The 21,210-nt window shown below is 36.5% G+C and overlaps 1 protein-coding gene across 3 annotated transcripts in view; it reads left to right on the forward strand.

The window, feature by feature from the left end:
• Nucleotides 1–21,210, forward strand: part of ANKS1A (ankyrin repeat and sterile alpha motif domain containing 1A) — a 124,776-nt gene that overhangs the window by 74,927 nt on the left and 28,639 nt on the right. For 2 of the 3 annotated variants that reach the window (XM_070941503.1, XM_070941504.1), the window contains 2 exons: nt 10,060–10,110; nt 11,344–11,410. In XM_070941503.1, coding sequence (XP_070797604.1) covers nt 10,060–10,110; nt 11,344–11,410 — 118 coding nt within the window. The remainder of the gene's footprint in view (nt 1–10,059; nt 10,111–11,343; nt 11,411–21,210) is intronic. The other variant, XM_070941505.1, reaches the window with a different exon arrangement.

Here is a 21,210-nt window from a genome sequence, read left to right on the forward strand (position 1 = left end):
TATGGCACCTCACTATGTTCTGTGAGCTGCACTGGTTGTCAGTGACTTTTGGGTGCTGTTCAGGGTGTTGATTATCACTTTTAATGATACCGAGGGATAGATGGATAGATTTTGTTCCATTCAATTAGGGTCACTTCTTACTGACATAGGTTTTCTCCATGATAATATACCTAACTTATCCTTTTGGCTAGCATCACTGTAACTGTGTCCATCCACTTTGCTATTGGTTGTGGTCTTCACTTTCCTTTCATCTTTCCTTCTCGAGAGAGCTAGGTCTTTGCGTAATATGTCTGAAGTAGGATAATTTGAGTCTGGTCATTTGTGCCAGAATAAAAGTGCTCGGTTGTTTGATGAGTCATTTGTTTGGGTTTGAGTTTTTGTTTTGGCTATACATAGCAATGTCATGAAACTTCTCTAACACCAAATTTTTAAAGCGTCAATACTCTTTCTATCCTGTTTCTTCAAAATCCAGTTTTTGCTTCCAGACAGTATCACAAAGAATGTCATTAGTTGCACTATTGTGATCTTTGTGGATAGAGGGACATCATGGCATCTGAAAACCCTGTAGCTATTCTACTGAGTTGCTAGTCTGTAACATATTTCTTGATTACCTGTTTCTTTGCTGTTGAAGGTTGATTGTAAAACACAAAAGCTATGTACCACTTCAGTACTTTCAGTATCAATTCTAAGGTTAGTTGTTGTATTGTCATTAGTTTGGGCTTCTTTATACCATATTTAATTTTAGTCTCTTTTTTTTTCACTCAGCTCCTTTGCTTTAGTAAGAAGTTGCTAGAAGAGTATTATTACCAGCATAGCACATAGTAATTGATGTTTCTTCCTCCAATATTAAAATCACATTCATCTTCTTCTAATCCAGTTCCTTTAATATACAGCATATAAATTGAATACAAGTAGTCCTCGCTTAATGTCCATTCATTCAGCAACTGTTCAAAGTTATAATTATGTTGAATGAAGGGTCTTATGACCCGCTCTCGAAGTTCTGACCATTGAAGCACCCTTGTCACATTAACAAAATTTGGGCCCACCCACATTTACAAGCATTTTTTTGGCTACCTAACTGCCTACCCATTGCTGCCAGCTGCATCTTCCGCCCAGCTTTAACAAGCCCTGCATCCCCTGCACCATATGCCACTATTGTACCGGCTGGGGAAGCCTTTTTTGCACCAACTTCTTTTGTGCTGGTGCAGCCAGGGTTGTCTCGCACCCTGCTAAGGGAATACATTAATGCCCTCCATTAGCTCAATTGCCAGGGCCTCTGTTCATACCTCACCCAAGGCCTTTGGTGAAAAAAGCCTGGCTTGTAGAAGAAAGCGCCAGCTGAGCCAAGGTAAAAGAAGGATCCTTCTAGCCCTCTTTCTTTTGGCCACTGGTGAAAGAAGTCCCCAGCAGTCCCAGTGAAAAAGAAGGTCTATTTGATGGATCCTTTTGTGCCAGCACAGGCAGATTTTTCTTTTGCAAAAAGCAGCTCTGGGCAGGCATGAACAGAAGCCCTGGCTTGCACACAGATAGAAACCCTGGGTGGGACGTGAATGGAAACCCTGGGTGGAGGGCAAATGGAGGCCCTAGCTGACACACAAACAGATACCCTGGGTTGGGCACAAGGGAAGTCCCAGCTGCACCAGCATGAAAGAAGGCTCTGGCTGGTAAAGTAGTAGTGCATGGTGCAGTGGATGCAGCACTGGCAGGAGTGGGTGCACAGCAGTGGTGGGGTTTTTTTAAAATTTGATTTATATGCCGCCCTTCTCCAGAGACTCAGGGCAGCTTACAATGCGCTAAGCAATAGCCTTCATCCTTTTGTATATTTATACAAAGTCAGCTTATTGCTCCCACAACTGGGTCCTCAATTTACCTACCTTAGAAAGGATGGAAGGCTGAGTCAACCTTGAGCCTGGCGAGATTCGAACCTGCAGTAATTGCAGGCAGCTGGTCTTAATAACAGGGTGCTTTAGACCACTGTACTACCAAGGTTGCTCCCAGTTCGGTCCGGTTCTATAGAATTGGTAGTAAAACCGGCGGAAGGCTCTGCCCAACTGCCACAACGTCATCATGGGTGATCTGCGCACGCATGCACAGAAGCGCGCGTGCTCCCCTTGCAAACCGGTAATAAAGGTAAGTGGAACCCACCCCTGGTGCACAGCAGGGGCAGCTGGTGGCCACACATAGGCATTCAGCAGAGATGGGAGTGGGTGGAGATAGGCAAGTAGGAGGATTCAAGACGAGGCAGAGGAGAAACCTTACTCAGGGCCAGGAGGTCCAAGGTGGGATGGATCTTTGCCATCAGTGAGATGTGATTAATGATGGCAATTGGGACTGCTGAAATTCCCATTGGTAAGCAATGCAGCGGTCACATGGCATTGCACTGTTATTACTGCACCACTTAGCAATGGAAATTCCAGTCCCAATTATTGTCATTATCTGAAGATTACCTATATTACTTATACACTATCTATCTGGGAGAGTATATACCCTTGCTCAATTTGCCAACCTGGAGCCAGTCTGTTTCAGCATGTTCTGCCCGTTTTATAGCTTCTTGACCGGTATATAGTGTGAGGATAGTGAGATGTTCTAAGCTTCCGATTTTTCTAACCTTCCGTAGCCTGAAATGATTAACACATTCAAAGGCCTTTCTGCAATTAATAAAGCACAGACTTGATTTCTTTTTTAGTATTCTTTGATTTTCTCAATTATTCAGCAAGCATTAGCAATAATACGTTATGTTCCAAGGAACTTTTCTAAAGCCAGACAGAACATCTGGCATCGCTTTTGCCATATAAAGTTCTAATTTGTATTGGATGACCCTAAGCATTATTTTGCTAGCATGTGACCTTCATGGCATGGGGCCAGGTTGTTTCAGGGGCTGCCTGCCTCCTATGATTTCTGCTCTTTCAGTAAGATCAGGTGGAGTTGGTGTGCTTTAGAGTGTGTCTTTTCTGTCGTGGTGCCTGCCCTCTAGAGCAATGTCCTGCAGATATTTCTTTTAATTATTTTTCAGTTTCAAACTGTTAAGACTCATAGTGTCATTCTGGATTGGGGTGATTACCAAATCTGTAAGAACTGTGGTAAATTTGGTGCTTCTTCCACACAATGGGCTAGGCACAAGACAAGCTTGGATTTTCATTTAAAATCTGGACTGTCCATCAGCTGTCAGTTTTGTCCCAGTGCATTTTGCTCTGCAAACTCAAATACAATAGGTGCCTCTCAGGCAGAGAGATTACAGCCTATCATCTGCTCAGTGGATAACATAGAAGAAACAGCTTGAACAATCATATGGCTCACTCTCATATCACTGTCACTCAATATTACTTTGCATTAGGACTTGTTTTCACTTTGGCTGAATATTTAGAAGAGTTCTCTGGCTATGTTGCATATTTAAGATGCCAGATCTGCTGGTTTGTGGTGAATCACAGGTAAATTTTCATTATTGTGGCAAACGTCTGCTATAATTTAATATTTCCACTCACATTGAGAAAAGCAATGGCTAGAAAATTGTGATCTCTCTAGACAACTAACCTGGTTGTTACTTCTCATGAGGAGCACACAAGGTAACTGACTCACCAGCTTGTTGACTTTCTTGTAGGACTAGAGTGTGGTTTGTCAGATAATTTCTCAAACCTTAAGCATAGTGTTTCAGATTTCTGAAATTGTAGAAACTGGTATCCTCAAGTCACCCTATTCTGGAATATATCCCTGTGATTTTAGTTAAAGTTAGATAATCGTTCAGTATGGAGTCTTTTGCCATTGAAAACAGATATTTCCAATGGTAAACTTCATGGACAAAAAGGAAGGGTGCTTGCAGCTAATGAGCTTGAATTATTTCACAAGATGAGCTTCTTGTTGAAACAATTAGAAGATTCCCTCTCATGGAACAATAGGGTTTTTTTCCAGATAATATTACACCATTAATTTTAGGGCATGGAAGATACAGTGATACAACTTGTGAAATTGATAACAATATCTTGAAGAGAAATAATTTCAAAAATTCTGCTGAATTTAGAGAATTTTATGAATATGTATAGGATGACATTGTGAATATCTATATTATAAGTTTCATTTATTTGCAGTACATTTAAGCACAGTGAATCCATTGCACTTATTTTAACTTTGAATTCTTAGATTCCTTTCAAGTACAGTCATGTGAAAAAGAAAGCACACCTTCCTTGAGTTCTATGGTTTCACACATATACAATACAATACAATACAATACAATACAATACAATACAATACAATACAATACAATACAATACAATACAATACAATACAATACCATACCAATACCAATACCAATACCAGTACCAGTACCAATACCAATACCAATACCAATACCAATACCAATACCATACAATCATAATAACATTCCTTTCTCAGAAAGTCAAGGACAACTTGCCCTGCCTCTGGAAGGCTGGAACTGGGAGGCATGTCCAGTTGGGACGATGTTTGATTGGACCATGTGATGGACTTGTGGGTGTTGGGTAGGGACTTTAACTTTTCTTTGGGTGGGGAAAATCTGGAAACTTTCAAGATTCTGGTTTTCCTAGATGTGCCAATATAACATCTCTAATAAAATGTAACTTTGAGGAAACTCAAGCCTCGGAGTTTTCTTTTGTTGGGAGTGTTACTTGGAACCCTGACATTAGGACATAGTAAAAATTATCTGGTTCTTAGCAATTCTAAAAAGTAGATAAATACAAACTCAGGTGAATAAGAACACATGACATATTATACAATGTTATTTAGCTAGTGAAAGTACATTCTTTTCTTTAATATTAGCTGTTTATCAATTTCAGCTATTACACAGATCATTATGTTTTTTATCAAATTTTCTGATAATAGTTTTTAGAATTTTCATTAGAGTCTTGTAATATAATTGAATATAAAGCAGAAATCATTTGTTAGAAATCTAATCTATTGTATTGACTGATACCAATAGCTGTGATAAATAAAGTAAATTCAAAAAGAGAAAAATATAGACATTGCTTTTCTTGTATAGATCAACAGTCAATGGCTTTACTATAATAAATTCAAACTCGACTAATAAACATTGCCATCTTATGGTAGAATAGGGAAAACACCTCCTTTAAAAAAACTGTTCCTTTTATGTCCTATATTAAATATCCCTCAAAGCAAGAACATTGAATATTGGGGTGGGTATTTTTAAAATATGTAAATATTAAATAGTAAATATGGAGATAAAGTATGGGTTTTTAAATATTTTTGTCTTTTTCTTCAGATGAATAATTCTGACTTTCCTAAAACCATTTCCTTGATTTGAATACTTACTGCCAAGAACAGTATAAAGAGTAATTATTCTGATTATATAATATTATTACTATTTTAACCAACATTACTCAGGTTTCACAATCATAAATAAATTTCATATTACCCTACTGGCCCAAATAGCAATGAATGTGATGCTATTCAGGTGTTTCTGACCCTTTGTGACCCAATGGACATCATTTTTCTAGGATTCTTTTCCAGTAATTATGCCTTTGAATTCTAGCTGATTCACATCTTTCTTTCTTTTTTTAATTTAATAAAGTTGGAAGGGACCTTGGAGGTCTTCTAGTCCAATCCCCCTTCCTGCTTAGGCAAGAAACCCTACTCCACTTCAGACAAATGGTTATCTAATATCTTCTTGAAAACTTCCAGTGCTGGAGCATTCACAACTTGTGCAAGCAAGTTGTTCCACTGATTAATTGTTCTAACTGTCAGGAAATTTCTCCTTAGTTCTAAGTTGTTTCTCTCCTTGATTAATTTTCACCCATTACTTCTTGTTCTACCTTCAGATACTTTGGAGAATAGCTTGACTCCCTCTTCTGTGTGGCAACCCCTGAGATATCAGAACACTGCTATCATGTCACCTTCTTTTCATACCCAGTTCCAGCAACCATTTTTTATATGTTTTATACTCGAGTCCCCTAATCATCTTTGTTGCTCTTCTCTGCACTCTTTCTAGAGTCTCAACATCTTTTTTACATCGTGGTGACCAAAATTGGATGCAGTATTCCAAGTGTGGCCTTACCAAGGCATTATAAAGTGGTATTAACACTTCACGTGATCTTGATTCTATCCCTCTGTTTATGCAGCCTAGAACTGTGTTGGCTTTTTTGGCAGCTGCAGCACACGGCTGGTTCATATTTAAATGATTGTCCACTAGGACTCCAAGATCCCTCTCACAGTCACCACTATTGAGCAAGGTACCACGTATACTGTACCTTTGCATTCTGTTTTTCTTGCCTCAATATAAAACCTTACTTTTTTCATTTTTTCATTTCACATCTATACAGAACACAGATGTGACATATGTCCTTATGCACATATGTAATACAATTTATTTGTAACTTTTCCAGTAATGTTTAAACAAGGCCCATAGATATGAGAACTACTAAATTAAATTGGCCGAAAGAGTGACGAGTCATTGGTGCTCTCCTAGCTTAGTAGCTTTCTTGAAGACATTTCATTACCCAAACTAGATAACATCATTAGTGCTAGTAAGGAGTGGGGTTCGCTCTCTATTTATATTCTAGTGTTTGGGCAGGATTGGGGTAAGTGCATCTATCCTTGCCCTACTTTACCTCTCAATGGTTTTTGATAGCATTGACCATGATATTCTTCTGGATTGGCTCAGAGAATTGATAGTGGACAGTCTAGTGTTGTGCTGGTGTGTCTCTTTCATTTAAGGCCAATGCCAGTTGGTATTGATTGGGGAGGATTCTGTCCACAGATTGATACTACAATAGTGGCCAAAATTGTGGAAACCTTTTGGGAAAAGTGTATTTTATAAAATTAGCTAATAACATCACTTTTTTTTTTGGAGTAGTAACATAAAATTATATATCAATGGAAAGATAATTTAATCAAGAATGTAATGCAATAACTTTTATGAATGATTTGCTATTAGAATAGCAGTTACAGTATAAAGAAGAAAAGTGAAACACGTAGAAAAATGAAATATACAAAAATTATCACATCAGTTAATAGTTGGGTAACCTCTAGCATGAATAATGACCTTACAATGTCTTCTCATGGAGTGAACCAAGTCTTTTAGTTCTGCAGCTGTTATAATGTGAAACCAAGATTGAATGATTGCTTCTATTAACTGGGATTTATTGCTGGGTCGCTTCTGATTAACAAGTTTCTTTAATCGGCTCCATAGATTTTCAATTGGGTTAAGGTCTGGGCTATTCCCAGGCCATTCCAGCAGTGGAATATGATTATCTTGAAACTCCCAAAAAAAGAAAGAAAGAAAGAAAGTGGTGTTATTAGCCATCAAACCTCAAACCTGCTTTCTAGCAAATATAAATCGCACGGCACAGCTGTGTCAGAAATACCGCTTCATCCGAATCAGTAACATTTTTTACTACTGGTACACCCAAATCAGTAGCTTTTATTACTACCGGTTTGGGCGAACCAGTCTGAACTGGTAGCATTTCACCCCTGAGAGAGAGTATCATATTTGGCACAGAGTTCTGTTCCTTGTTCTTATGGCATGATAATAGATTGAAAATGATAGCTGGATAAATATCAGATACTGTTAATTGGATTGCTAGTGATCAGGGACCATGAGTTCTGTGTCACACATCTCAGGCCTGTTGCAAACTTTTAAAATACTGTAAATATACCTACAAGGAAGTTTTCTTTTAAGTATGTAGCTTGTGTGTTAAGGAGATAGTTGTCTTTTAACCTTAGGTGTTAATGGAAGCTCACTGACTGGAAGAGGGTCCGTTTGAGTTTTGGTTGGAACAATGAACGGGAGGAATGTTGCTTTTTTGCTCTTCCAATTATTACATCAAATTAAATTAACCTGCTGAGAGAGGAAATCCTATACTTTTTACTTCATAGAAGTTCATCAATGTATGTTCTAGTCTAAAAACACCTCTGAAATAAATTAACAAGAACTGGTAACTATTTAATGAAGGAAGTAAAATAGAAAAAAAATCCAAAATATATTAACTAATATGGTATAGATTATTTTCCAGCAAAGAGGATGTCAAGCTTCTTCATTTTCTTTCTTTCTTTTTTTCTGTGGATGGGTGGGTGGTGGCATTGAATGAAGCCTTTTGGCAAGTCGCCATATTTCAACAAAAGGAAGAGCACAGCTGTTGTAAATCAATGGATTTTTTTTAGATTTAAATGCTGCAGAGCTTGCATGTTCAGGATGCATAATAGGATTTATCAAACAGACAGAAGATCAGAGTTGTTACTTTTACCAAGATGGACTATTTACTTGGACCTTTAAAATCAGCTAAAAACTACTGCATAAAAAGGCCTTAAGCTTACCTGAGCTTCATAGTGTTTGTAAATCTATGCCTTGCTTCCCTTGCCGTCCTTTAAATGCCCTTAAAAATGATGAATGTCAGAGATATCAGAATGAATTAAGTATTAAAAAAATGTCTCAAGTTGGCTACTGGCTAAAGAAATGGGGTTCCACAAGATTTTGAGGTTTCACAAGGTTTTTCAGTTACGATAATCTCCTTTTGCCTCTTTCAGCTATTACTATTATTGTGCTATTTAAACTGAGAGTATTTGTTTAAACATAGCTTTACTGCCTTGTCATTTCCAAGTGCCTTACAACATTATAATATTTGTATGTAAGTTAAAAAATGAAGTAAAATATGTCTTTAATGGAAGGTTAAAATTTTAATAACTCTCATTTGAACTATTAACATGTAATTAATATAGAGTTTGCATGAGAAAAATGAGAAAATGGAATCATTTGTCTTGCTTGTCCCAAAGGTGCTTTTTCAAAAGGCAACTGGAGTTTCTTTGTTTTTTCCCTTGAAGACGTTTTGCTTCTTATCCAAGAAGCTTCTTCAGTTTTGACTGAATGATGGAGAATAGAAGGATTAATATTCCTTGCAGTCATCTGGTCATTAGCACTCTCTTTGAGAGTCATTGTGGCCACTTGGAAGTTTATCTGTGCCCTCAGAGTCATTTGAAGAGTGCAAATGCATATGGAACCTTCTTGGAACTATTGATAAGTTCCAAAGATGAGGATGAGGATATTGGATGAGAAGCTAAACTTCAAGAGAAGAAAACAAAAGAAGTCCAATTGCCTTTTGAAAAAACATCTTTGGGACAACCATGACCTAGATGGCTTTGAATCTCCATAGACATTTGTCTTGCTTCCAAATGTACTTGGCATGAGTAAAAAAAAAACATTTCAATTTGCACAAGTTAGGCTTTATATTTTCTATTTGGTCTACCTCCATTTGTAATCTTGACACTATTTTAGCAAGGCTGACTGGGCAATTAAAGCCCAGCATTTTTGGAATGCATGAGATTTGGGAAGGCTGTGTAAAATCAGAATTTCAGATAGACTGGAAGCTTCAATAAAGAGACAAAAGAAAGAAATTCTAGTTTGATGAATAAATCACTTCACAAATTTTGGACAGTATACAGGATACATGTAGGCCAGCAAATATGTTTGTGCAGAGAGTGAGAATAAGAGAATGAGATAAATTCTAGATTTGTGAGGAAGTCCATGTATGTGTATTTACTTACATCTGTATAAACGCCATATAAAGTCCACGAAAGTCCTTCTGATAAGCTGTCATCAAAGTTTCTTACCTTTCTTCATCACTCTTTCCACAAAGCAAGCCTTCAATTCTGGTAGAAACTAGATTAAATTTGTTACAGTCAAGTTGAGAAAGAAATGTCTTTATCTTTTGCAATCTATTTCTATTACTGTACTGCCATAGTTGCATACTATTTTGTAAGGCAAACCATGGCAATGTGGATAAATGTAATTGCATCATGTTAAAATATAAGATGGGTTTGGTTTAGTTTGGTGTAATGTGTAAACTATGTTGTTGGAGAGATGTGCGTGAAGTCAGCCAATTGTGACATTCAAATTATGTCTGAGCCAGAAGAATGAGGGCTTAAGGTCAGGAAAGTGCTTAGAATGAAGCAAAGAAAACTTTTTTTTTTATGTCAAATTATGGAAAACTCTTCTTGTCCCTTGCTTTATATTTTCTCTTAAATAGAATTATATTTCATTTGATTGAATTCTTTTGGAAAACATGTTTTGCTCTTTCCCAGCAGTTTCAGGAGCAAGTGCCTGATGACTCCGAAGTTCAGTCTTTCTACAATGTAAGAAACTCGCAAAGCTTTGTTCTGCTGGGAACCAGTCTGGTGCTACGGTTGCTTAGTTGTGCAATTAATTTGTGCTTTCTTTGTGTTGGTGTGTTTTCTTCACTAGTTATGAGGGTCCCGTGACATTAGATGCTTGCAAAATTTCATGTGGTAGGGATCTGAAGCTTTTTTCTAAACCTCTGTGAGATTCACTTAATTCTGATTTTGTGCTTAGTATTGTTGCTTTGTAGAATCAAGCTGAGAGAGAGGGGGGGGAGAAGTAAAAGACATTGTGGGTCTTTCCCAAAATGTTTAGAAGCTAAATTTGGAGATGAAAGGGGCTTGTTAGAAAGAAAAAAGGTTTGATGTCCGTAGGCATGCAATTATTAGAAACAATTCCAATTTAATCTCAAATCCTATCTGGAATGTGTAGTTCCAAATTTAGTTTTCCTTTTCCATATAACTTTTTGCATCTAAGAAACAAATCTCTTGTTTCTACTGTTAGTGCATCTTAACTTGGAGAATATTTGAAAATTTCTGAGCATGCAATTGATGTGGTTCTTTTATTGGTTTACATTAGACTCCGTGGGAGGTCCTTGGCCTTCAAGACTGCCTGTGGAAGTACTTTCCTAATTTTTTATTTGTCTTATTTAAAAACTATTCTAACTACTGTTTCCTTTTTTTTGAGTTCTTAATGGTTAGGAAATTCTAGATGATCCCGCAGTTTATTCAGTCTGACTTGAGTGGTCTTTCTCTTCTTGATTGTTGAAATATTCCCCAATATGCTCTTTTTTAAAATTTTACTTATTATTGCATTTCTTTGCTACCCAACTCCCAACAACTCTGGGTGGTTCACAAAGCTGCTACTTTTTGTACATTTGTTACAACTTATGTTAATGCTTTTGCAAGCTTTTAGTTGAAGCAATTTGGTATTGGGATCTGTGCCTTGAAATCTCTCCTTAGCTGTAATAGTGTGTTCTGTGTAAGTAGAAGGATTACATATTTTGAACATTCAAAATGATTGTTCCATTCATATTTTTAACCAAATCATAAATGGGAATTCAGTAGCTAGCTTAGAAAGACCTTCTGTAGACTTCTTTCTCTAATACTGATCATACATACATTATTTTTGAAGATGACATAAAAAGTTTCTTTTGAACAAATAACTTTTCTTTTGCAATTAAAAGTTGCTCTACTCCGGTTGCATTTTTTTGTGAAAAAATGTTTACTAATGTTTAATGTATTTTTCAGATCGAGAAAATCATGAGTTCCATTGGCGAAGGCATTGACTTTTCACAGGAACAGCAAAGAATGTCAGGTACTATTTTGAATTGTAGATAGATATGAGTGAGTTTTGTCTCAGACAATCACCGTTATTTATGTTTGCATTCAAAAGAAAAAAAAAAAACCGAAAGCCAATGCAGTAAGTTTAACCTATTTGGGGATTTTAGTTCTGCGAGCCATGTTTCTATGTTTGGTGTTCTCCTATTTCCAAGGTTCCAGATAAAATATTTCAAATAACTATTCTGTGTTTCCAGATTGGAGAAATACCACAAGGCTTAATTTAATTTAATGAAGTACATTACTGCAATCAGATACTGTATTTTGTACTAAACACTTTGCACAACAGAAATTAAAATGCATGCACAAATGAGAAACAAAAATCTATCCAAAAGCCCAGATTGCTTTCTCAGCACTAGTTGTAATATTTAGAAAGGCTACATGTTCCTGAAGTCTTCTTCCAGAAGGCTGCCAGAAGAAAAAAGCTACTTAAAGACATCTGTTTGCAGTCTTCTCTGGGACAGCTGGCGTTACTCATCCCTTACTTTCCTTTTTAGATAATTCTGGATCAGTGATTTTAAATGGACTTTCAGCTGTAACAGTTGAGATCTGCCTTTGTTTGTTTCTCCCTTTTCCTAAAAGGGAAAACATGGGTAAGCAAGGCTGGTATTTGCTTCCAAAAGGAGATATAGGGAAGACTTTCAAGGTGGATGGGATGGCGGTTGCAGATCAGAGAAGAGAGAGAAAATTCTGCTTGTGGAAGAAAGTTTCTTCATCTGTAACTTACAAATATGGCTAGGAAAAGAAGAGAATAAAGAGAGAGAAATAAGGGCAAAACTTATTAAATATGCAATGAAGCTTGATGACTTTTATTCAATTAGATCTATTACAGAATAACACCTTATGTGTATCAGATGTAGTCCCACTTAGCATAGGAAGAGAGTTGGGCCAACATTTATCTAACCTCGATTGGAAATGGATTTTGATGAAAGTTGAATAAAAACATCAATGGAATCATACTGGATTGTATGAAAGGCCAATTTAGTCTAATATTATGTTGTCCCAGTAGCCAACTATGGAAGCCCCACAGACAGGACATAAAGTACTGAGTTTCATCTTTTTAACTGGCCTTTTACATGAAACCAGTGGTGTTGAGAGAACACTTTAAAGGATTGATTTTAAACTTCTTAATATCTATGACTTCGTTCCTATCATTTTTGTGCTGTTGCGTCTCTTTGAGGATTTGGTAAAACCTACAAACTTCTTCTCAGAAAAATGTATTTCAATGCAAAAAATAAAATGCATAGCTACAGGTTGTATTAACAAAGAAACTAATAATAGACAAATACAATCAAAATATTAATAGCAGATGTGTATTGTAGTAACATATGTACTTTAGTCATCCATCTCATTATCTGAAACTAAATTTCAGATAGCAGTTCATGTAAATCAAATTATAATTATTCCCATGTAAGTTTACAGACCTCCTTGAAATCTATCCAAGTTATGAAGCCTTCTAGGACTTCACAATTACATTCCCCACTTCACTAGTACCAAAGTATATCACAACTGCTGACACAAATCTAGCACTTTCTGTTGATTTAGATGGCCACATGATATCTTCTATCTTTCTATTAGGAAAGCATGTCAGTATGCAACATACAGCTTCATCACAATCTGAATTTCCCCATCTTGGAGATTCAGCTTCAGCTTTAGAGAATATATGTTCATTCTCTTGCAAATGGGCACATTTTAGAGATTTTTTTTTTCTTTTTCTGGTATAATAATTCTCCAAGACTGTCATTCTGAACTATAGTAATGAACCATTATCCAGAGACTGAAACACAACTACCACAGCTGCAAAGTTCAACCATCAATCTCCAAATTTTTTCTCAGATCAACACAATTAGCTTCAAGAGAATAAACTCATTTCCTGAAAGCTAGGAACACATTAAAGTATATTGACAACTTATGTCCATCTGGCAGATAACAATAACTATGGCATTCAATACAATATACAGGATAATGCCAACTATTCTGTTATCAAATTTATATTGATTCACAGCTCATCTTTATGCTGAAATTGAAACTGTAATGTTAAGCTGTTTTGTCACAGGAATTCTCCCTCTGGTCATAGAGCTCTCTCTATCTTGAAATACCCTATTTCTATAGCTGTAGGTAGGTAGCTTTATGCGCGTGATGTTGCAATAAGTTAAATTAGAAATTCTTGTGTTAAAAAAAGTTAACTGATGTTGAATAATTTTTAAGCTAGAATAAGTTATGTGAATAAGAATAAAGATCATAAGGATTGTTGTAATATTAGTATCATTTAATAATCTACAGAAAGAATATAATAACATTTTCAGTAATAAATATTTGTATAATCAGTATAGAAAAAATACTCTGAAAATTTCACTTTTACATAATAATTTATGCAGAATTTTGACACTGCCCTTTTTTTTAAAAAAGTCCAGTCTCAAGTGGAAGAGCTGTTTTAATGCATGAGCTGTTACAAAAGCAGAGGAAGATAATCAGCCTATATCTGCTTCAATTGAATACATATTTATGTAACTTTTGAGCCAAAATTGTGTTCTGTCCATGTAATGTTTTCCCCCAAGTACCATAGTCATGTAGGAGTTATAAATGACTCTAGTTCTCTTTAAAAATGTACCATACTTTTTGGAGTATAAGATGCACTTTCCCCCCTCCTAAAAGTGGATGAAAATTGTGCTGCATCTTATACACCAAATGTTGCCGAAGCCCCACCCACTCACCAGCCCCCACACTTTGGCCATTTTTGGCCTCCACATGTCACATTTTTGGCCTTAGCATGCTCCATTTTAGACCCATTCCAGGCTGCAGGAATTGCCACAGCACATCACTATCGATCACCACCTCCACACGTCACATTTTTGGCCTCCCCCTGCCCCATTTTTGGCCTCCGTCCCTCACATTTTTGGCTGGTTACAGGTGGTGGGGATCAGCAATGGCACCTGGAACCGGCCGAAAATGCGACTCACGGAGGCCAAAAACGGGCCATGTGGAGGCCAAAAACTTGACACGTGGAAGTGGTGATTGGCAGGGATGTGCTGTGGTGATCCCGGCAGCCTGGAATGGGTCTAAAACGGAGTGTGCGTAGGCCGAAAACCCGATGCACGGAGGCCAAAAACGCAATGTGCAGAGGCAGCAATGAGCTCAATGGATGCTGGTAGGCAGAGGCAGAATTTTTTTCCCTTGTTTTCCTCACCAAAAACCAAGATTTAAATTATAAGTTTTTATGATAAGTCAGGAATGAAAAAACCAAAAAGAAAAAAAAAGCCACAAAATATTTAGGGATTCCAGCTTCAGTTTATTTAAAATGAAAAAAGGTTGGTCCATAAGAGATTTTAAAAAACCTCTTTAATACTTTAAAAATAGCCAGAATTGTTTAGTTTATAGCAGACAATATGGAAGTTAAGTATGTAGTACTGAGTGAAGAAACAAATTCAATGTTTCATCTGATTTCTAGACTCCAGAAATGATTCAGTGAACTATATCTTAATAGAACAGCCAATACATTATTATTCTTCCATTTACTGATTATGTGCCATCAATTCATGTTGATTCTTAACAACTACATAGATTGATTTTCTCCAGAGTGATCTATCCCCAGCTTGGCCCTTCAGATCTTCCAACAGTGCACCCATTGAACCCATCGACTTACCTCTGGCCATCTTCTTTCCTTTCCTTCTACCTTTTCTGATACGTTGCAATAGAACAACCCATATAACGCTTTAAGAGTTCCATTACACAACTGAAAAACTACAGATCAGCCTCCTGGTAAAATTAGTTTATTAAAAATAGTGGAAGGGATATTGAACGTATTATGGAATTGCTACAAAATTTATTCAGTATGCCTCTGAATACTGTTGGGGAGCACAGTTGGTGACAAATATTGTTGTGGTTTCCTGCTTGGTATTTTCTCAGAGCCATCTATTTAGGAACTCTGTAGAACAAAATGCTGGATTAGAGCTCTGACCCAATTCAGAATGTTTTTCATATTTTCATAAGACTTAACTGTTACCCTGCAATGTGAATTTTATTTATTTATTTATTTATTTATTTATTTATTTATTATATTTCTATACCGCCTTTCTCCCGTAGGACTCAAGGCAGTGTACAGTCAAGAAAAATATAGACACACAAACATCATAAAATTGCTAATTAAAATTAAAATTATTACTTAGTTTGGTCAATTTTGACGTATAGCTTTCAGTTAGAAGTTTTTATTGTTCTATACAGTGTATACTGTGGTATTTTTTCATAGGCATTTCTTTTGAGACCTGAATCTACTCTAGGAGATTTTTTTTTGCTATAAGAATCACATTTCCAGAAGAATCACATTATTATGTATAATGCATGGCTAACTGAAGGTATTTGCATGCTCATCATAACACAGCGTTGACTGAAAAAATGCATGAAACTGTTAAACTTGTTTGTTACAGTATATGTTACCATATATATGTCACCAATATTTCATGTAATAATATGATGCTTTATTTTACTTCTTGTACCCAGACTGATATTAACAAATGTGCTCAAACCCTAAGTATATGCTATTGTCTTCTGTTGAAGTTCAATAATTATTATCCCTGGAAATTTTGGGAGGCTATTGCCTGCCTACAACTTTTCAACTTGTTTATAAATGTATTTACTGTATTTTTTGGAGTATAAGACGCTCCGTACTATAAGACGCACCAAAGAAATCTGCATCTGCCTCTGCCTCCCAGCAATTTTGCCTCATTGCAGCAAACAGCAAATAGCCTGCTTTACTTTCATTTTTGTTTTCAGCATAAACAAAAATGTGCTAATCATGCTAATGCTAATCATTCAATTAGCACAAGAAAAAAAAATCTGCTCCCAGCAATTTACCTGCTTGCAGCAAGCAGCAGGGGCCCCTGCAAAACAGCTGAGAGCAAAACAGCTGAGAGTCGGGAGGCCGATTCAATCAACTTGTGCTAATTAGGATGTATTGAAGCTGAAATGAGCTGTTTCTTCTTGCTGCTTGCTGCAAGGAGGTAAACTGCTGGGAGGCAGAGGCCAAAGAGTGGGGGCCAGTGGGTGGGCGGAGCTACATTTGGTGTATAAGACGCACCTAAATTTTCACCCCCTTTTAGGGGGGAAAAAGGTGCATCTTATACTCCAAAAAATACAGTAAGTATCTCACTTTTTAATTCTACTACAGTTGGTATTTCAGATTCTTTTACGAATAGATAATATGAGGGAGGAACATATAATTCAACTCACATTCTATTGCTCTGATACAGCTAAGCAGTCATACAGAGCATTCCAAGAAAAACAGCTTTTTTCATACAGTACTTATCAGTGGAGAAATAGCTTTGTGTAATTTGAGGCATTTGATGGAATTTGAGAACTCCAAGTAATACAGAGCAAGTACCTATATCATGAAATGTATTATATCTTGCCCCACCTGGGTGACCCAGAGTATTACACATTCCTTTCAGATTATATTAAGTATTTCATGTAATTAGCAGTGTCTAGTACAACTCTGAACTGTTAGATTTACTGGACTGAACTGAATTTCTCAAATGTATGGTTCTAGTTTTGATTCCATCATCAATTGTTTGGTACTTTCATCTGGACTCTTCTGGAAGATATTAATATTTGCTATGAAAGTCACATCTTTTCATATCATGAGTCGATTCAGCTTCAACCGTCAGCATGCATAAGCAAAAATAGCATCATTGATGATTAGAGAGAAAATACAATTTGGAAAATGAATGAAGGGCTGGTTGCAGCCCCTGCTCCTTCAAAAGTGTAATCAACACATAAAAAAAAAATAGATTAGGAGAACTGTATTTTCCAGCTTTGTCCCCGACATTCTTCTCAGTTCTTTCAGAGGATGCTTAATCAGGAGCAGCTGAATTCCCACTAGCACTGGAACATAAATTACCTTCAATACTTATTACTTTATGCTTCAGAAATACCAAATTGTTTAGCCTTATATAAAATTTTGAACATTGAAATTGATGTGGTTTGAATGAGGAATTTGCTTGTGTAACTGGTAGAATTTGTTTTTGATACAATTTCTACAATTGTGCTTGTTTCTATTTTTTTTTCTTTTCTTTTAATGAGCTCATGGAATTACTACTACTTGCTAGAAACTAATAGACCAGTAACTGACAGTCTCCTGTTTTTATGTCTGGACTACTACATCTTCACTGAAAGTTTTTGCAAATAGTCATTAAGCCAACTAGGATTTTGGTGAGAACAGCAAAATGCTGGAAGTTCAAAAGTGTCAAAATGTTGTAAGATTTAACTATCTCATAAGATTTAATTAGATTTCAGCAATTTTTCAAAATGATTTACAGGTGGCCCTTAAATTATGACCACAATTGGGATCATAATTTCCATAGCTAAGCAAGGTGGTTGTCAGGTGATTGATTTTATGACTTTCCCCCCCAAAATTTGTTAAGTGAATTACTACAGTTGTTAATCGAATCACACAGTTATTAAGTGAATCTGGCTTTCCCCAATGATTTTGCTTGTCGAAAGCCAGCTGGAAAGGTTGCAAATGATGATCACATGACCATGTGATGCTGCAACTATTGTAAATACATAACTGATTCCCAAGCATCAGAATTTTGATACTGTTACTATGGTGATGCGGTGGTTGTCATTTTTGGACTGTGGTTGTAACTTTGCATAGTCGCTGAGCAAATGGTTGTGAGTCGAGAATTACCTGTACATTTTCCCCTGTCCTTGCAAGATTTTATTATGCTGCCATAAAAATTGCTCATCACGTTATTCTACTTGGCTATTTAAAGTGGAGCATCTTTTGAGTCCTATTTCTAGATCAATAACCTAGGTATTTTCCCATTTTGCTTAGTACAAATAAACATACAGATCTATGTATATTTCTTACAATAATTAATATTCCTACGATAGTTTAAAGAAGAAATTTTCCAAGAATTTCATTTGAAAGATATGATGATTTTCATGTTCTTCACCTTTTGTTCTCTTTCTTCATGGGGGTGGGGTGGGGGGGGCAGAATAATTAAAGTCCATTTATTCACAAATTTGGGTGTCATAGCCCAGTAAGGGAATAATTTTATCTGCGCATTTTCCAGATGTAGATTCTCAATACGGGGGTTTTTTTTAAGTCACTGGTGAATGATCTATTTTAATACTGAGAAAGGAAATTGGTTCTTGGATAACAAAAGTGGGATCTGACTTGTCAGATTTTCTTCATTACCTTAGACAAAATAAATAGAGTTCTCTCAGCCCCAAACAAGCCTTGAAATATCAGTTAAGAGGTAGCAACTACTGTATATTCAAGAAAGCAGACCTATTCTTGAACATGTGAGTCACTCTGGGATTGAACGATAGCCACAATAGCTCAGGCATTCTCTTGGAGCAGAACAGCATTATTGGGGGGAGGGGGGGAGGGGGGGAGAAGGGTACGGGACACATAAGTATTAGAGGTTCCAGAGCTGCAAATCTCTAGTTGACCACATAGCAATGAATGTTTTATGTATGTTTTCACTGTTATCTTAGTAATTATCTTTGTCAATATGTACTGAATATGCACATATCTACCGTGGTCCATTCTGCCTGTAGCTCCCTGCCTTAACTTATCATTCAGCACAAACCTAAGTTCCTCTGTAGCAGTGGTAAAATCCCAATTTTTTTACTACCGATTCTGTGGGCGTGGCTTGGGTGTGGTGTGGCTTGGTGGGCGTGGCAGGGGAAGGATACTGCAAAATCCCCCTTCCCTCCCCACTCCTGGGGGAAGGATATTGCAAAATCTCCATTTCCACCCCACTCTGGGGCCAGCCAGAGGTGGTATTTGCCAGTTCTCCAAACTACTCAAAATTTCCGCTACCGGTTCTCCAGAACCTGTCAGAACCTGCTGGATTTCACCCCTGCTCTGTAGGTATATGGCAGCCCTGAAGCAGATCTTGATTAGATCTGTTTTGAATGTAAGATTAGGGTTCTTGTGCAATCTGGCCCCCATCTTTGCCTTGACTGTATTTTTGAACCAGTGAAAAGAGCAGGTTCTTAATTGCCATTTGTAATATGATTTTATTGAAATTGACTGTCTGATTTCAATAAAACTATTTTAGAGTTTTAACAAAGCAGCTGGATTCAGGTTTTTGTTGTTGTTTTAACATGAAAACAAATGGTTGTCATGAGTGGTAATAATGTATTCCTCCTTTGTGCTACCTATGAATCCAGTTTGTAAAACACTGCATCTAGTGGACTCTTCCAAATAGAGAATCTTCTAGTTTAGGAATCCAGATTCATTGGACTGGATATATTCACAAGCCCCAGAGAGATTATATCAATTGCTGCTTACCCGTATGACAGTCTGGTGCTTGAAGATGTAAGCAGGGTACATAACATCAAGATAAATTGTTGCGCAAGCCTCTTTAGACATTACTGCCTCTTTTCTGACAGGTTTTTCATTGCTGGAATTTAGCATTCCAGCACTTTCATTGTAATCAGATCCATCTTATTTGACTGAAGAAGTACCAGAAGAGTAGCTACATAGTCTACATTTGGAAGCAGATACATAATTTCAGCTTCACTTCAGGCATTCGTTAGGGAGGGAGTAGTGGGCATATTTGAATAATAACCTCTGTTGTGAATTGAGCTAATACATAATGCTACATAATATGATGTTGCCAATTTCAACAGTAGAATTTGCTCTGCTGGATAAATTGATTACTCTCAAAGTTTTGCAAACAGTGATGTATTATGGCTACCTTAGGTCATTTCGTAGCGCCATTTGGCCTGTTGCAGAATGAGGCAGTTTATTAACAGTCTAATTTAATTTTTTTATATTACTGACCTTGGGAAAATGCTTTGTGTTTACAGATATTTTAAAGCTGCAGCCAGTCATTTTTAATCTTATCACTGGCATAAAGGATTTCTTTGTCAATGAATAAGAGAGCTTCTAGTCCTGCTTTGTCCTGGGACTTCCAATGTGATTCCAAGTGAATTGCAATCCTCTGATGTCTTCTAACTAAGTCTTTTTTCTTACCAATTGAATTTTGTTCAGGAATTGGAATAGTTCCACAGTGCCTTTTAATTGATAGTTCTAGGAATTCTTCATCTGAAAATACCAGTGGTTGGGAACTAAAAATGTAGTATAAATATGATTTTGTTTATTTTTACTGAATATCCTGTCTCTTACATAATTATGAAACATACATTACTACCAAAACTATTAATGCAGTTTTAACTATTTATTTAATGTTATACAGTAGCGGCCAAAATTGTGGAAACCTTTTGGGAAAAGTATAGTTTTGAGGTTTGATGGCTAATAACACCATTTGGGGGGGGGGAGTTTCAAGATAATCATATTCCACTGCTGGAATGGCCTGGAAATAGCCCAGACCTTAACCCAATTGAAAATCTATGCAGCCGACTAAAGAAACTTGTTAGGCAGAAACAACCCAGTAATAAAACCCAGTTAATAGAAGCAATTATTCAATCTTGGTTTCACATTATAACAGCTGCAGAACTAAAAGACTTGGTTCACTTCATGGAAAGATGTTGTAAGACCTTAATTCATGCTAGAGGTTACCCAATTAAGTATTAACTGACATGATAATTTTTGTATATCTCATTTTTTCTATGTGTTTCACTTTTCTTTATGCTGTAACTGCTATTCTAATAGCAAATCATTCATAAAAGTTATTGCATTACATTCTTGATTAAATTATCTTTCCATTGATATATAATTTTATGTTACTACTCCAAAAAAAAAAAAGTGGTGTTATCAGCTAGTTTTAGAAAATACACTTTTCCCAAAAGGTTTCCACAATTTTG

Source organism: Pituophis catenifer, unplaced genomic scaffold (genome assembly GCF_029215685.1).
Source record: "Pituophis catenifer annectens isolate HBS135680 unplaced genomic scaffold, rPitCat1.0.hap2 SCAF_3, whole genome shotgun sequence".
Taxonomy (NCBI): domain Eukaryota; kingdom Metazoa; phylum Chordata; class Lepidosauria; order Squamata; family Colubridae; genus Pituophis; species Pituophis catenifer.